This window comes from Salmo trutta, chromosome 30, assembly GCF_901001165.1.
Source record: "Salmo trutta chromosome 30, fSalTru1.1, whole genome shotgun sequence".
NCBI lineage: Eukaryota > Metazoa > Chordata > Actinopteri > Salmoniformes > Salmonidae > Salmo > Salmo trutta.
In genome coordinates this window covers 39,338,627-39,357,152 of record NC_042986.1, presented here as the reverse complement: position 1 = coordinate 39,357,152, position 18,526 = coordinate 39,338,627, and the positions used below count along the sequence as shown (strand labels likewise).

The window sequence follows — 18,526 nt, the reverse complement described above, 5'->3', positions numbered from 1 at the left end:
ACACACACACTATAATACACACACACATGCACTAACACAGATTCAGACACACAAAGCTCATGATGTGCGAGACTGAAGAGCTCAAAGCATTCTAGCCTGGTTCTAACAAGCAGCAGGCAGGCACAGTGAGCATCAGAGAGGGGCACACACACACACACACATATATATATATATATATATATAGAGAGAGAGAGAGACAGTGTGTGTGAGAGAGAGAAAGAATGAAAGAGAGAGAAGAATGGAAGAGAGAAAATTAACAGCAATGACAAATGATTTGATGAAGAATGCAAAAACCTAAGAAAGAAATTGAGAAACCTATCTAACCAAAAACATAGAGACCCAAACAACCTGAGTCTACGCCTTCACTATGGTGAATCATTAAAACAATACAGAAATACACTACGGAAAAAGAAGGAACAACACGTCAGAAATCAGCTCGAAGAAACCATAGAATCGAATCCCTTCGGGGAAAATTGGAACACACTAACCAAACAACAACACAGAGAGTTATCTATCCAAAATGGAGATTTGTCTCCAATATTTTTGGCTCAATAACAAAGAACAAACAGCAAAAACATATACATGATCAATTACAAATCCACTAATACTACATGTGATTTATAAAATATACAGACCACAAATTCCAATTGGCTATAATTACATTTGTTAACATCATCCTCAGCTCTGGCATCTTCCACAAAATTTGGAACCACGGACTGATTGAACATAACGACTACCGTTGGATGTAACCTTGGGAAAATCTTCTACATTATCATTAACAGTAGACTTGTACATTTCCTCAGTGAAAACAAGGTACTGAGCAAATGTCAAATTGGCTTTTTCCAAATTACCGTACGACAGACCACGTATTCACCATGCACACCCTATTTGACAAAAAACAAAGGCAAAGTCTTCTCATGCTTTGTTGACTTCAAAAAAGCTTTTGACTCAATTTGGCATGAGGGTCTGCTATACAAATTGATGGAAAGTGGTGTTGAGGGAAAACATACAACATTATAAAATCCATGTAGACAAACAACAAGTGTGTGGTTAAAATTGGCAAAAATCACACACATTTATTTCACCAGGCCATGGTGGGAGACAGGGATGCAGCTTAAGCGTCACCCTCTCCAACATATATATCAACGAATTGGCGAGGGCACTAGAATCGTCTGCAGCACCCAGCCTCACCCTACTAGAATCTGAAATCCACTGTTTGCTGATGATCTGGTGCTTCTGTCACCAACCAAGGAGGGTCTACAGCAGCACCTAGATCTTCTGCACAGATTCTGCCAGACCTGGACCCTGACAGACCTGGTCCCTGTCAGACCTGGACCCTGACAGTAAATACCAGTAAGACGGTGTTCCAAAAAGGTCCTGTTGCCATGACCACAAATACAAATTCCATCTAGACACCGTTGCCCTAGAGCACACAAAAAACTATACATTCCTCTGCTTAAACATCAGCACCACAGGTAACTTCCACAAAGCTGTGAACGATCTGAGAGACAAGGCAAGAAGAGCATTCTACGCCATCAAAAGGAACATTTGACATAACAATTAGGATCTGGCAAAAAACACTTGAGTCGGTTATAGAACCCATTGCCCTTTATGGTTGTGAGGTCTGGGGTCTGCCCACCAACCAAGAATTCACAAAATGGGACAAACACCAAATTGAGACTTTGCATGCAGAATTCTGCAAGAATTTCCTCTGTGTATAACATAAAACACCAAATAATGCATGCAGAGCAGAATTAGGCCGATACCCACAAATTATCATAATCCAGAAAATATAGATGTTAAATTCTACAATCACCTAAAAGGAAGTGATTCCCAAACCTTCCATAACAAAGCCATCACCTACAGAGAGATGAACCTGGAGAAGGATCCCCTAAGCAAGCTGGTCCTCACGATTAGACTCAACCAAATCGTGTGAAAACCAAAAGATAATTACTAGACACATTGGAAAGAATTAACAAAAAAACTGAGCAAACTAGAATGCAATTTGGCCCTAAACCCGAGAGTACATAGTGGCAGAATACCTGACCACTGTGACCTACCCAAAATTAAGGAAAGCTTTGACTATGTACAGACTCATTGAGCATAGCCTTGCTATTGAAAAAGGTTGTCATAGGCAGACCTGGCTCTCAAGAGAAGACAGGCCACTGCCCTCAAAATGAGGTGGAAACTGAGCTGCACTTCCTAACTTCCTGAAAACTATATGACCATATTAGAGACACATATTTCCCTCAGATTACACAGACCCACAAAGAATTAGAAAACAACTCTGATTTTGATAAATTCCCATATCTACTGGGTGAAATACCATAGTGTGCCATCACAGCAGCAAGATTTGTGACCTGTTGCCACAAGAAAAGGGCAACCAGTGAAGAATAAACACCATTGTAAATGCAACCTATAATTTTTTTTTTGCTTTTGTACTAGACTATTTGCACATCATTACAATACTGTATATAGACATAATGCCATTTGAAATGTCTTTATTCTTTTGAAACTTGTGTGAGTGTAATATTTACCTTTTACTTTTTATTGTTTATTTCACTTTTGTTTTTGTCCATTTCACTTGTTTTGTGAATGTTAACATACAGTTTAAGTCGGAAGTTTACATACACTTAGGCTGGAATCATTGAAACTAGTTTTTCAACCACTCCACATATTTCCTGTTAACAAACCATAGTTTTGGCAAGTCGGTTAGGACATCTACTTTGTGCATTACACAAGTAATCTTTCCAACAATTGTTTACCGACAGATTATTTCACGTATAATGTCACGTTCATCGTAGGAATTGGACCAAAATGCAGCGGGAATGTGTGAACTCATCTTCTGATTTATTGAGAAGAAAACGTGAACACAAAAACAAAATAATAAACAATGACGAAGACGAAAACAGTCCCGTAAGGTACAAATGACTACACTGAGAAACATCTACGCACAAAAACCCATGGAAAAACACCCCTACTAAATAGGACCATCAATTAGAGGCAACGAGGAACAGCTGCCTCCAATTGAAGGTCAACCCACTAAACTAAACATAGAAATAGAAAAATTAGAACGAACATGGAAATATACTAACATAGAACATTAACCAAAAAACCGTGAAACACATAAAACAAACATCCCCTGCCACGTTCCGACCAAACTAAAATAACAAATAACCCCTTTACTGGTCAGGACGAGACATATAATTCACTGAACCACAATTCCAGTGGGTCAGAAGTTTACATACACCAAGTTGACTGTGCCTTTAAACAGCTTAGAAAATTCCAGAAAATGATGGCATGGCTTTAGAAGCTTCTGATAGGCTAATTGACATCATTTGAGTCAATTGGAGGTGTACCTGTGGATGTATTTCAAGGCCTACCTTCAAACTCAGTGCCTCTTTGATTGGCATCATGGGAAAATCAAAATAAATCAGCCAAGACCTCAGAAAAAAATTTGTAGACCTCCACAAGTCTAGTTCATCCTTGGGAGCAGTTTCCAAATGCCTGAAGGTACCATGCTCATCTGTACAAACAATAGTACGCAAGTATAAACACCATGGGAACACGCAACCGTCATACCGCTCAGGAAGGAGACGCCTTCTTGTCTCCTAGAGATGAGCGTACTTTGGTGCGAAAAGTGCAAATCAATCCCAGAACAACAGCAAAGGACCTTGTGAAGATGTTGGAGGAAACAGGAACAAAAGTATCTATGTCCACAGTGAAATGAGTCCTATATCGACATAACCTGAAAGGTCGTTCAGCAAGGAAGAAGCCACTGCTCCAAAACCACCATGAAAAAGCCAGACTACGGTCTGCAACTGCACATGGGGACAAAGATCGTACTTTTTGGAGAAATGTCCTCTGGTCTGATGAAACAAAAATAGAACTGTTTGGCCGTAATGACCATTGTTATGTTAGGAGGAAAAAGGGGGAGACAAGCCGAAGAACACCATCCCAACCATGAAGCACGGGGGTGGCAGCATCATGTGCACTTCACAAAATAGATGGCATCACGAGGAAGAACATTTTGTGGATATATTGAAGCAACATCTCAAGACATCAGTCAGTCACCTAAGACAGGGAATTTTTACTGCGATTAAATGTCAGGAATTGTGAAAAACTGAGTTTAAATGTATTTGGCTAAGGTGTATGTAAACTTCCGACTTCAACTGTGTGTTTCCGATGCCAATAAAGCCCCTTGAATTGAATTGAGAGGGGCGGGGGGGGGGGGGGCACCTCTATAATATTTAACAGAAACAGGATGGCAGAAGCACTTTTCACATGGTTTCATCATCACATCACATCATCAGAGACTGGCTGGGTTTTCCCACACACACACACAGCCCTTGTGGCACGATGTACTCAGGAGGGACTAATGCTCCTACTGATGTAATGAATGAAGGATAGAGAGATAGAAAGAGAGAACGAGAGATGGCATGTACTTTACTATGTACCTACTTAGCTGTCATAAAGCTTCTAACTCTTAAACACTGTTCAATAATGCATTATGCTTGCCTGAGAGACCTTATCTTCTTTTACCTCACCCCCTTCCCCCCTGATCTCTCTCTCTCTCTCTCTCTCACACACACACACACACACACACTGCATAAATAATTCAAGATGAATTAATTCACCTTGAGATTGAGATTGGGCTCAGAGAATGAAGTGACGGGTATAGTTCTCCACTGTACTGAATGAAGTGACGGGTATAGTTCTCCACTGTACTGAATGAAGTGACGGGTATAGTTCTCCACTGTACTGAATGAAGTGACGGGTATAGTTCTCCACTGTACTGAATGAAGTGACGGGTATAGTTCTCCACTGTACTGAATGAAGTGTCGGGTATAGTTCTCCACTGTACTGAATGAAGTGACGGGTATAGTTCTCCACTGTACTGAATGAAGTGACGGGTATAGTTCTCCACTGTACTGAATGAAGTGACGGGTATAGTTCTCCACTGTACTGAATGAAGTGACGGGTATAGTTCTCCACTGTACTGAATGAAGTGACGGGTATAGTTCTCCACTGTACTGAATGAAGTGACGGGTATAGTTCTCCACTGTACTGAATGAAGTGTATGAGTGGTATGGTAAAGCTTGAATACATTTAGTCTAACACTAGTGTCCTGATGCCTTGGGAAGAGTGCAGTACAGGAAGGAAGGAAGAAAGGGTACTGGACAGGAAGAGTACAGTGAAGGTTGGACTTTTTAACCTTCTTTTAACTAGGCAAGACAGTTAAGAACAAATTATTATTTACAATGACAGCCTACACCGGCCATACCTGGACAACACTGAGCCAATTGTACCCCGCCCTATGGGACTCCCAATCATGGCTGGTTGGGAGTCAGCCTGGATTCAAACCAGGGTGTCAGTGGTGACACTTCTAGCAGTGAAATGCAGTGCCTTAGACCGCTGCGCCACTCGGGAGCCCACTGCAGTACAGGAAGGAAGGGGAGGGTACAGTACATAAGGAATAAGGTACCATTTGAGACCTATCCCATGTGTGATAGGACAGGTAATATCCCATCTTTTTCCCCCTGGCATCTAAATGTGTGGGTGGTTTTGACCCTATTCATCCCAATGAGCCACAGAGAAAGCTGAGAGTCTCAGGAAATTGGATGGATTTTAGATGGCCATGGACACAAACCTCATTTTGTCCTCCAACCCTACACTAGGTCCAGTTGAAATAGCACTTACAGGACACTCCTGAGCCCTGTTGTCATCGGCCTGTCTGAGCTATAAGAGTGGCAGGCCATTAGGGAGATGGAGGGGAGATGTCCAGTGTTTGTGGGGGTTTCTGTCTTAGTTTCATGGTGTGTGTGTGTGTGTGTGTGTGTGTGTGTGTGTGTGTGTGTGTGTGTGTGTGTGTGTGTGTGTGTGTGTGTGTGTGTGTGTGTGTGTGTGTGTGTGTGTGTGTGTGTGTGTGTGTGTGTGTGTGTGAGTCTCCCCCTGTGCTATCATACTGCATGTCTTGATAAACTGTCAGAGCAAGAGTCAATGGTTTGGTTAGTGAACACCTAAAGGCCTGTGGATCTCTCAGTTCTCAGCTGGGTTCAGAAGAACAGACTGTATGCTGAAATCAGTCTAATTCTTAATTCATTTGTGAAAGACGACAGCTGAAGAGATCAAGGTGCGCTTTGAGGAATATTTAGAGACTGTCCTCTGTCAATGTGTGTAGTTTGGTTCCAGGAAATGGAGGATTCCCATAGAAAGAGGACAGCTGGAAGTCCCATTATGATGCATGGTCCTGTCAACACTAAATGCAATGAACACATGATGGAGCTTTAATCTCTGTTTCTCTCTCTCTTGTTTTGTAGTGGTATCCTTGGGAAGAAATGTGGCTCCATCATCCTGTCAGCCGAGGAGTTGGGGAACTGCAGAGTAAGTACACAACAATTTAACTGTCACCTTTTCATTTCATTCATACAGTCAACCAAATAGAGTACAGCATAATGTTTTAAAAATGACTCAGTGTTTAATACTGGAGCAGTTCACCTCATTATCAAAACATAAGATATAAAAATCTACTAAATGTGTTAGCTAGGCCATAGAAAATAACAGAGTCTATTAACAATAGTTTTAGCCATAGAGAATAACCAGTCTATTAGAGATAGTTAGGCTATAGAGAATAACCAGTCTATTAGAGATAGTTAGGCCATAGAGAATAACCAGTCTATTAGAGATAGTTAGGCTATAGAGAAAAACCAGTCTATTAGAGATAGTTAGGCTATAGAGAATAACCAGAGTATATTAGAGATAGTTAGGCCATAGAGAATAACCAGTCTATTAGAGATAGTTAGGCCATAGAGAATAACCAGAGTACATTAGAGATAGTTAGGCCATAGAGAATAACCAGTCTATTAGAGATAGTTAGGCTATAGAGAATAACCAGTCTATTAGCAATAGTTTTAGCTATAGAGAATAACCAGTCTATTAGAGATAGTTAGGCCATAGAGAATAACCAGTCTATTAACAATAGTTTTAGCTATAGAGAATAACCAGTCTATTAGAGATAGTTAGGCCATAGAGAATAACCAGTCTATTAGAGATAGTTAGGCTAAAGAGATTAACCAGTCTATTAGAGATAGTTAGGCCATAGAGAATAACCAGTCTATTAGAGATAGTTAGGCTATAGAGAATAACCAGTCTATTAGAGATAGTTAGGCTATAGAGAATAACCAGTCTATTAGAGATAGTTAGGCTATAGAGAATAACCAGTCTATTAGAGATAATTAGGATATAGAGAATAACCAGTCTATTAACAATAGTTTTAGCCATAGAGAAGAATTGGCGTGGTATATATTGACTATATACCACACCCCCTCAGGCATTATTGCTTAATTGTTTGAGCCATATAGTAGGAAGCTACAGTATACAACTCTACAGTATATGCTAGGCCTATAACCCACTAATAACATGTCTATTAGCCATGTGTTGTAACATATGAAGATTGTGTCCAATAAATATGGTGAACATCAGACCCATATTCTGTATAACAGAAAATGGTCACGTGGCCTTGGCTTGCTATATGAAGCAGGCAGACAGGCATCGAAACATTCAGTTACTGTTCGATTGAACGTTAGAATGGACAAAACGAGTGACCTAAGCGACATTGAGCGTGGTATGATCGTCGGTGCCAGGTGCGCCGATTCCAGTATCTCAGAAACGGCCGGCCTCCTGGGCTTCTCACTCACGACAGTGTCTAGGGTTTACCGAGAATGTGGCGACAAACAAACAAACACCTAGTCAGCGGCAGTCCTGTGGGCGAAAACATCTTGTTGATGAGTGATCGAAGGAGAAAGGCAAAAATCGTGCAAGCTAACAGGCGGGCCACAACAGACAAATAATGGCGCTGTACAACACTGGTGTGTCGATAATGGCATCTCAGAACGCACAACTCCTATCAGCTAAAAACAAGAAGACGAGGCTTTAGTGGGCACATTCCGGAGGAATGCAGGGGCCAAATTGAACTCGGTACCACATCGCCGTCCCAGATTTTGCAACAATCCGTATAGCTCCGCATTGACATGATTGGTTGACGGTAGGTGGGGGCAGGAGGTCCTGTATAAACACAAACTCACTTCCTTGACAACTTCCTTCAAAACAGCTCTACTCAACAGCTCTGCGCTGCTCCGCAAAGCGCAAGACGTATGAATGTACTGAATTCTGCAGAGGCCATATCACCGTAAATGTTGCACAGCCAATGCAGACGTCTGATTGACCATGTAGCGCCTTCGAGTCCATGGCCCCATCCTGCCTGGTGTGTCTACGGTACAGACTGGAGGCGGTGGTGTTATGGTGTGGGGAATGTTTCCTAGCACACATTATGTCCATTCATACCAATTGAGCAACGTTTCCACGCCACAAAGAATTCAGGTTGTTCTGGAGGCAAAGGGGGTCCGACCCGATGGTCTGTATCATAGGATGATTGTGTCCATACATACAAGGTGAACATCAGAGACTATCTATACTGACTGTATATGACTCTATTTATCTCTATGGTGAACCTGCTATGACTATGAATGCCTCTTTATCGAGCCCATGCTTATTATAATCACCATGACAGACCTTTAGACCTACGGGCCCTACTCCTAGTGTTAACCTAAGAATCAGTTTTAATAGCCTATGCTATGTCCATTAATAATGCTGCCGTTAATAATGCTGATGTGTTCATTAATAATGCTGCTGTGTCCGTTAATAACGCTGCTGTTAATAATTCTGCTGTGTTCATTAAAGCTTCTTCGGGATCGGTGTCCCTTCCACAGGACGGTTGAGCTAATGTAGGCTACTGCGATTAACACGAGGTTGTAAGTAACAAGAAAAGGACATAGAGATATCTGATATTGGCAGAACGCTTAAATTCTTGTTAATCTAACTGCACTGTCCAATTTACAGTAGCTGTTACAGTGAAATAATACCATCCTATTGTTTGAGGAGAGTGTACCATTTTTGAAACGGCCGTCGAAGGGAGTAGACCAAGGCGCAGCGGGTTGAGTGCTCATTTTTAACTTTTATTGAACACGTAAACAAAACAAGAAACGAACGACAGCTTAACAGTTCCTTCAGGTACAAAACACTAGACTGAAAACAACCACCCACAAACACAAGCTGAAAAACCTCTACTAAATAGGACCTCCAATCAGAAGCAACAAGAAACAGCTGCCTCCAATTGAAGGTCAAACAAAAACCCTAAACATAGAAATAGAAAAACTAGACACGGACATAGAAATATACTAACATAGAACATATACCAAAACCCCCCGAAACACATAAAACAAACACCCCCTGCCACGCCCTGACCAAACTACAATAACAAACAACCTCTTTTACTGGTCAGGACGTGACAGTTTTGAGCATGAAAAGTTATTAATAAATAAATTATGCACATTTGGGCAGTCTTGATACAACATTTTGAACAGAAATGCAATGGTTCATTGGATCAGTGTAAAACTTTGCACATACACTGATGCCATCTAGTGGCCAAAATCGAAATTGCACCTGGGCTGGAATAATACATTATGGCCTTTCTCTAGCATTTCAAAGATGAAGGAACAAAAAATACAAAAGAACAGTTGTTTTTTTCTTTGTATTATCTTTTCCCAGATCTGTTGTGTTATATTCTACTTAATTTCTTTAAAATTTCCATAAACTTCAAAGTGTTTCCTAGCAAATGGTACCAAGAATATGCATATCCTTGCTTCAGGGCCAGAGCTAAAGGCAGTTAGATTTTGGTATGTCATTTTAGCCGATAATGGAAAAAAGGGGCTAACCCTTAAGAGGTTTTAAAAATGCTGCTTTGTCCATTATTAATGCTGCCGTGTCTGTTAATAATGCTACCGTTAATAATGCTGCTGTACCCGTTAATAATGCTGCTCTGTCCATTATTAATGCTGCCGTGTCTGTTAATAATGCTACCGTTAATAATGCTGCTGTACCCGTTAATAATGCTGCTTTGTCCATTATTAATGCTGTCGTGTCTGTTAATAATGCTGATGTGTCTGTTAACAATGCTGACGTGTCCGTTAATAATATTGCTGTGTCCGTTATTGCTGTGTCCATTAATAATATTGCTGTGTCTGTTGTCAATGCTGCTGTGTCCGTTAATAATGTTGCTGGGTCCGTTAACAATGCTGCTGTGTCCGTTAATAATGCTCATTGGCTTTCTCTCTGTGGCTCTAAGTGAGGCCAGTAAATAAGCACTTTACAGCATTACAGCCCTGCTAGTGGAGCAAGAGGAAGAGAGAGAAGAGAGAAACGAGGGGAGAGAGTGGGGAGAAAGGAGCAAGGAGAGAGAGGGAGTAGAGGGAAAGGGGAGAGAGGGAAAGGGGAGAGAGGAGGAAGGGGAGGAGGGTGAAGAGAGGAGCAAGGGGAGAGAGGGGGAGAGAGGGAAAGGGAAGAGGAGGGGAAGACAGGAGCGAGGGAAAGAGATGGGAGAGAAGAGCAAGGGAAGAGAGGGGGAGAGAGGAGCAAGGGAAGAGAGGGAGGAGCGAGGGGAACGAGGGGAGAGAGAGGAGGAAGAGGACAAAGGGAGAGAGGGGAGGTAGGGGAACGAGTGCCCCAGACTAATCCTTCTCTGGTCCCCAAACCCCCAATGGGATATCCTGTAGGATGGCTGTTCCCACAGTCATCTAGTCCCCAAACCCCCAATGGGATATCCTGTAGCATGGCTGTTCCATCAGTCTTCTGGTCCCCAAACTACCAATGGGATAACCGTAGGATGGTTGTTCCCACAGTCATCTAGTCCCCAAACCCCCAATGGGATATCCTGTAGGATTGCTGTTCCCACAGTCATCTAGTCCCCAAACCCCCAATGGGATAACTCGTAGGATGGCTGTTCCCACACTGTCATCATCCTCTGTTGTCTCTCATCCAGAGGTAAAAAGTGCTGCAGACTAACTGACTGACTGGTGATGATGTGTTATCCATAGCTAATGGCAAGCTCTACCAGCCTGTCAGCATAGTGTTGGTTAATGCCAGGTCGTGTCTGATATGGTGCCTTTACAGCCAGTTGGCAGAGCCCACTGGTTAGCAGTCTCTGATGAACATCTCAATAGTTGATTTGTTTCTGGGTGCGGAGATTACTGGTTAGTTACAATATACTGTTCGTGGTTATTGACCAATTATTACTTCAAGCTACTTTGTTTCTTAGTTTTTTTGTGAATACCGTAAATTCCGGACTATAAGCAGCAACTTTTTTCACAGCTTTGAACCTCGCGGCTTAAACAATGACGCGGCTAATATATGGATTTTTCCCGCTTTCAATTTTTTTTTTCCAAAAAAACACATTCTGTGACGTGCTCAGTTTTTGGCGGCATGAAGCTTTCATTAGACCAATGAAATTGCCGAACGGGTTAAGGTCAAACAACTTTTTAGTTTACTGTTTAGATTAAATCGAGCGCTCTCAAAATTCCCATCATTCTGATTACGGTAGTCATTTTATCACCCTCATCATGGCAAAGACACGGAGAAATGCATATGATGCAGCTTTCAAGTTGAAGGCGATTGATCTGGCTGTTGGAAAAGGAAATAGAGCTGCTGCACGGGAGCTTGGTCTTAATGAGTCGATGATAAGACGTTGGAAACAGCAGTGTGAGGAATTGACTCAGTGCAAAAAGACAACTAAAGCTTACTGCTAATTTTTTATTTTTTGTTACAAGCCGTGTTTCGTTAAAGCCTATTTATTTTTGTTACAAGCCGTGTTTCGTTAAAGCCTGTGTAAAGTTCATTTGTTTCAATGTACCGGTAGGCACCTGCGGCTTATAGACATGTGCGGCTTATTTATGTTCAAAATATTATAATTTTTTTTAATTCAGTGGGTGCGGCTTATATTCAGGTGCGCTTAATAGTCCGGAAATTATGGTAATTGTTTTTATTGTTTTTATTATCAGTGAGAAACAATAACATTTTACTGGGAGTTTCTTAAGTACTGAAGACTGGGATATGAGTCTTGACAAGGTCCTGGTGTCAGTAATAAAGTATGGTGGTGTATCAGGTATCAAGTGATGGTTCCATATTTGTACTGCTGTCATACAATAGGCGGCCATCTTGTTTTGCTTTAGATACAGCCGGACGACACAAATGAGACCATCTCAATATCTGTCACTTCCTTCTGTTATCTTAAGACAGAAAATCAACATCTCTTGACAGAGACAAACACAATTAGACCAAGATAACTCATAGAGTGATTATGTCTGAATAGAAAACAGCAATACAGCAGCTTGCATCCATTTAGTCACCACAGTTGTAATCAGCAATGCCTTTTTCTCTCTCCTTCAAACCAACAATGTATTTTATTTCCAACTGTGTTGATTGGATATTACAGAGGTCATCAGAGCTACTCGGTTTGCTATACAAGAGGTATTAAATTTAATTCTACAATATTACATCCACCAGCTATTCTCTCCCAGGCACTGTTCCAAAATCCATATTACTAGCAAATGGGGAATAAAGCAGTGTACTGTATTGAGTATACATTCTAAGTGGCATTCTAGTGTGGATATTGGAACATAGCCTAGGGTCTGTGCTTTGAACATATAAAGGTTATAGCCCAGTTAGAGTTGTGGGCTGCTGGCCAATGCATACCTGAATTCTTCCCTGTGGCTCAGTTGGTAGAGCATGGTGTTTGCAATGCCAGTATGGTGTGTGCAACGCCAGGGTTGTGAGTTCGATTCCCAGTACAAAAAAATGCATGAAATGAAATGTATGCATTCACTACTGTAAGTCGCTCTGGATAAGAGCGTCTGCTAAATGACTAAAATGTAAATAGTATCTCTTTTATTGGTTCCATTGTGCAAGGCAAGCTCAATCAACGGCAGCTAAAGTAAACAAATTCTATTTGAACCAGGTCTGCAAGCCCAGTTGTGGGCTGTTGTCTAAGGCCTGGAGCAGTGTGGTGGTTCGAGGGGCAGGTCAGAGGATGTACTGTGAGTAATGTGGGTCATGAGGATCGATAGAGCCAATGTGTTCAGGCCAAAGAGCACCCATCACTAGCCTGGCCTGAATAAATCAATTAATTGGGATCGCTAGAGCGAACGTGTTCAGGCCTTGACAGCACCAACACAATCACGCATGTGACATAGACCTGATGGCTATTGGCTACACTTTAGAGAGTAGAAAATGGTTTTGTCCACACAGGAATAAATTACAACTTGGTGAAAATAGGGCTTCCATTTATATCTATCAATATGCTGCAGTCTCATCCCCTGTACTGTACTATACTATATTATACTGTACTGTATTAAACTATACTGTACTGTATTATACTATACTGTACTATACTATATTATACTGTGCTGTATTTTACTATACTGTACTATACTATATTACACTGTACTGTATTAAACTATACTGTACTATACTATATTATACTGTACTGTATTAAACTATAATGTACTATACTATATTATTCTGTACTGTATTAAACGAATGTACTATGCTATATTATACTTTACTGTATTATACTGTACTGTACTATACTATATTATACTGTACTGTATTAAACTATAATGTGCTATACTATATTATATTATACTGTACTGTATTATACTATACTGTACTATACTATATTATACTGTACTGTATTAAACTATAATGTGCTATACTATATTATATTATACTGTACTGTATTATACTATACTGTACTATACTATATTATACTGTACTGTATTAAACTATACTCTACTATACATAAGGGATAATCAACATGGGGCTCTTGTTTCTCTGGAAAATAATGAACGACGCGGAAGGTGTATTCCACGACACGCTAGCGGACTGGAACTGACCTTCCACGGAGTTGCATTATTTTCCAGAAAACGCATAGAGCTCCGAGTTGATTATCCCTTTAATACCATGGCTATAACTTAACACATTTGCCGCTAGAAATGTATTGATTTGCGGGTAGAAATGTGTTCAACATCCACTGAAGTAGCCTGTAGGTTTAGAAGATAGTTGCAGTACAGTTGCCTTGGTAACCAAACAAACAGATTTGCTAGTTTAGTTTACCAAACCATCAGGTCTAGTTTACTATTATGAAAATTTAATCCAACAATAATGTTTTCAATTCGACTTTTGCTTTCAAAAGCAGTTCAAACATAGAACATGTAAGAATGAACTGAATGAATTCTGCTGTGTTGATATACCGCGCGTTATAGGGAAATAATGCATGCTCTAGAATGCTCTTCAAGCCAATCAGAAACGAGTAGTCAACAATGCCATGGTATGATGCATTATCATATACTATACTGTACTTTACTGCATTATACTGTATTATACTATACTGTGTTACACTTTACTATACTGTATTATACTATACTGTACTATACTATACTGTATTATAAACTGGGTGGTTCGAGCCATGAATGCTGATTGGCTGACAGCCGTGGTATATCAGACAGTATACCACGGGTATGACAAAACATGTATTTTTACTGCTCTAATTACATTTTATAATAGCAATAAGGCGCCTCGGGGGTTTATAGTACATGGCCAATATACCACGGCTAAGGGATGTGTCCAGGCACTCGGTGATGCGTTGTGCGTAAGAACAGCCCTAAGCTGTAGTATATTGGCCATATAACACACCCCCTTGTGCCTTATTGCTTAATTACACTATTCTGTACTATGCTATACTGTATTATACTGTATTGTACTGTACTATACTATATTATACTGTATTATACTATACTGTATATACTGTATTATATACCATATTATACTGTATTATACTATACTGTACTGCATTATACTATAATATACTATACAGTATCATACTTTAATGTACTGTATTATACTATACTATACTATAAAGTATCATACTTTACTGTATTATATTGTACTATACTATAATGTATTGCACTATACTGTGCTGTACTATACTGTATTATACTGTGCGGTACTATACTATATTAAACTGTATTATACTATACTGTAATGTATTTTACTATACTATAAAGTATCGTACTGTACTGTATTATACTGTAATGTGTTACGCTATACTGTAGTGTACTATACTTTGATATATTATACTAAACTGTAGTGTATTATACTATACTGTACTCTACTGTGCTATACTATACTATACTATACTGTACTGTACTGTACTATACTATAATGTATTATTCTGAACTGTACTTTTACACTAAACTATACTATACTGTATTATATTATACTGTACTATTTTATAGTACACTGTCGTGTACTATACTATAATGTATTATACTTAACTGTACTGTACTGTAAACTAAACTATACTATAGTCTATTATATTATACTGTACTGTATTATACTATACTGTACTCCACTATACTATACTGTACTCTACTCTACTATACTGTATTATACTATACTTTACCCTACTCTACTATACTGTATCATACTATACTGTACTCCACTATACTATACTATACTGTACTCTACTCTACTATACTGTATTATACTATACTTTACTCTACTCTACTATACTGTATCATACTATACTGTACTGCAATTCAGAGGCACTTATGTACGGTACCTGGTATCCTCTAGCCATCCAACAGAACACGTACCTCCAACCCTCAAGCTTAACACACTAAAAGGGTTCCAGACAGAGAGAGTGATGAACATATAACGTGTGTGTGTCCTTGTTTGTGTGAGTGTCGGAGTGGTGTCCGTGTCTGATGTTTGTAATTTTCACTTTGAAATTTCAGACTTGATATTTCCCTTACCAAAACAAACACAGAATCTAAATATATTTTATATTTGAGATTCTTCAGAGTAGACACCCTTTGCCTTGATGACAGCTTTGCACACTCTTGGCATTCTCTCAACCAGCTTCACCTGGAATGCTTTTCCAAAAGTCTTGAAGGAGTTCCCACATATGTTGAGCACTTGTTGGCTGCTTTTTCTTCACCTGCGGTCCAACTCATCCCAAACCATCTCAACTGGGTTGAGGTCGAGGGATTGTGGAGGCCAGGTCATCTGAAGCAGCACTCCAAAATATAAAATATATTTTGATTTGTTTAACACTTTTTGTTTTGGTTACTACATGTTTCCATATGTGTTATTTCACAGTTTTGATGTCTTAACTGTTATTCTACAATGTAGAATTTTAGTTATTCTGCAGCTGTTCCAACTGAGCCCGTCTCACAGCCTGTAAAAGGAAATCATCAGCAGGATTACCAAAGGGGGGGGCTAACTGTACCGCAGGTCGAGTTTGGGAAACCCCGCTCCGTTACACTGCAGACCGATGTTGTACAGTACTGACCAAAATAACCTTGACCCCCCCCAGACATTACAGGCATTACTCTGGCAGTCAAACCATTACAGGGTCGGGGAGCATTCATCGTCTGTGTCCCAAATAGCACCTTATTTCCTCAGTGCACTACTTTTAGACCAGGTATTATAGGTTTTCCTATCGGCCTTCGACAAAAGTAGTGAACTGCATAGGTATTTGGGTACTATATATCGGGATCCTAAGCCATTGACTCCATTAGTGAGCAGTGAAATGCTGACTGCATGAGTGTGACTGTGAAAACAACACCATGTGTTTAATGTGTCATTAGCTGAACTAAAACAAAAACTCCATCACTTCCTCTACACACACTTGGATACAGCTCATTTTCTAGCTAAACCCATTTCATTTTACAGCCCCATTTTGTATAGACTCTTAAGCAATTTATTTAGGTCTATATTCACAACCACAAGGTTGCACATAACATTTTTAACTTTGCTTTTCGAGACTTATTTTTTTGAATGCCAGAACATGAATAAAGTAATGATTATTAATGTATATGTTCTTTCATTAGGATTTGAGAATCAGGGCTCACTGGCTGTGTACGGTGCTGCTGTGATGTGTTGCTTATTAGGATGCAGACCATGCCTTGGGTTTATTTGGTGATTCAGTGCTTTTATATTTTGGCACAAGGCACCGTATTAAAAACACAACAGCTAGCAAACAGGAAGCCATTCATTCTACTGGGGATTTACTATGTACTATCTCCTCTTTTTCACTTTCTTCCTTCCTTACTTCCTCTCTCTCTCTCTCTCTCTCTCTCCCTCTGTCTTTCCATATCTCCCCCCCTCTCTTTCTCTCTCCGTCCCCCTCTCTCTCCCTCTCTCTCTGTCCCTCTCTCTCTCTGTCCCTCTCTCCCTCTGTCCCTCCTTATCTCTCCCTCTGTCTTTCCATATCTCTCCCTCTGTCTTTCCATATCTCCCTCCCTCTCTCTCTATCTCTCTCTCCATCCCTCTTTCCGCTCCAGGAAGTTGCCACCATGCAGTTCTGTGCCCACAAGTTGGACAAGAAGGACTTCTTTGGGAAGTCAGACCCCTTTATGGTGTTCTATAGGAGTAATGAAGATGGGACGTGAGTTATTTACATGTTTGATTTGTTTTACTGCTTGTTTTCTGGTTCTAATATCTTATCGAAGAGAAAACAGTACATGAGGGCTAAGCTATCAGATCAAAGGATGGAGAGATTGAGAGAGAGAGAGAGAGAGAGAGAGAGAGAGAGAGAGAGAGAGAGAGAGACACGGAGAGATGAAGATGGGGAGAGAGAGATGAAGAGATGAATAGAGTGAGAGGCAGAGCGATGGAGAGATGGAGAGAGAGAGAGAGAGACAGATAGAGAGATGAAGAGATGGAGAGATGAAGAGAGTGAGAGAGAGCAATGGAGAGATGGAGAGAGAGAGAGAGAGACAGATAGAGAGATGAAGAGATGGAGAGATGAAGAGAGTGAGAGAGAGCAATGGAGAGATGGAGAGAGAGAGACAGATAGAGAGATGAAGAGATGGAGAGATGAAGAGAGATAGTGAGATGAGAGGACAAGAGACACGAATGGTCTTAAAATCAACTCATACACAGACAGAGGCACTGACACAGTCCTACCACCAACTAAAGAGAGGATTTATAGGTAACACTGCAGTATGTATATTTTCAGCTGTGCATCTGAAAGTAAAGTACTGTTATGTGTTATTTTAAGGTCTTGCATGTAGCTAGAATCACAAATGTTCTTGTGGGAAGATATTAGGTATTAGGTAGTGAAAGTTGTTGCCAGAGCACTGTAATTAATTCCTCTGTGTCCATATGTGTCTCTGTCCAGGTTTACTATTTGCCATAAGACAGAGGTTGTGAAGAACACTCTGAACCCAGTTTGGCAGGCCATCTCCATCCCTGTCAGAGCACTCTGCAATGGAGACTTCGATAGGTACTGTTATACACACACTATAACACACACACACACTATAACACATACACACACTATAACACACACACACTATAACACACACACACACTATAACACGCACACTATAACACACACACACACTATAACACACACACACACTATAACACACACACACTATAACACACACACACTATAACACACACACACACTATAACACGCACACTATAACACACACACACTATAACACACACACACACACACACACACACACACACACACTATAACACGCACACTATAACACACACACACTATAACACACACACACACTATAACACACACACTATAACACACACACACACACTATAA

The 18,526-nt window shown here is 40.3% G+C and overlaps 1 protein-coding gene across 2 annotated transcripts in view; it reads left to right on the top strand.

The window, feature by feature from the left end:
- Nucleotides 1-18,526, top strand: part of LOC115168663 (copine-5) — a 158,633-nt gene that overhangs the window by 76,754 nt on the left and 63,353 nt on the right. For both annotated transcript variants that reach the window (XM_029724135.1, XM_029724134.1), the window contains 3 exons: nt 6,321-6,384; nt 17,238-17,341; nt 18,077-18,181. In XM_029724135.1, the coding sequence (XP_029579995.1) occupies nt 6,321-6,384; nt 17,238-17,341; nt 18,077-18,181 (273 nt within the window). The remainder of the gene's footprint in view (nt 1-6,320; nt 6,385-17,237; nt 17,342-18,076; nt 18,182-18,526) is intronic.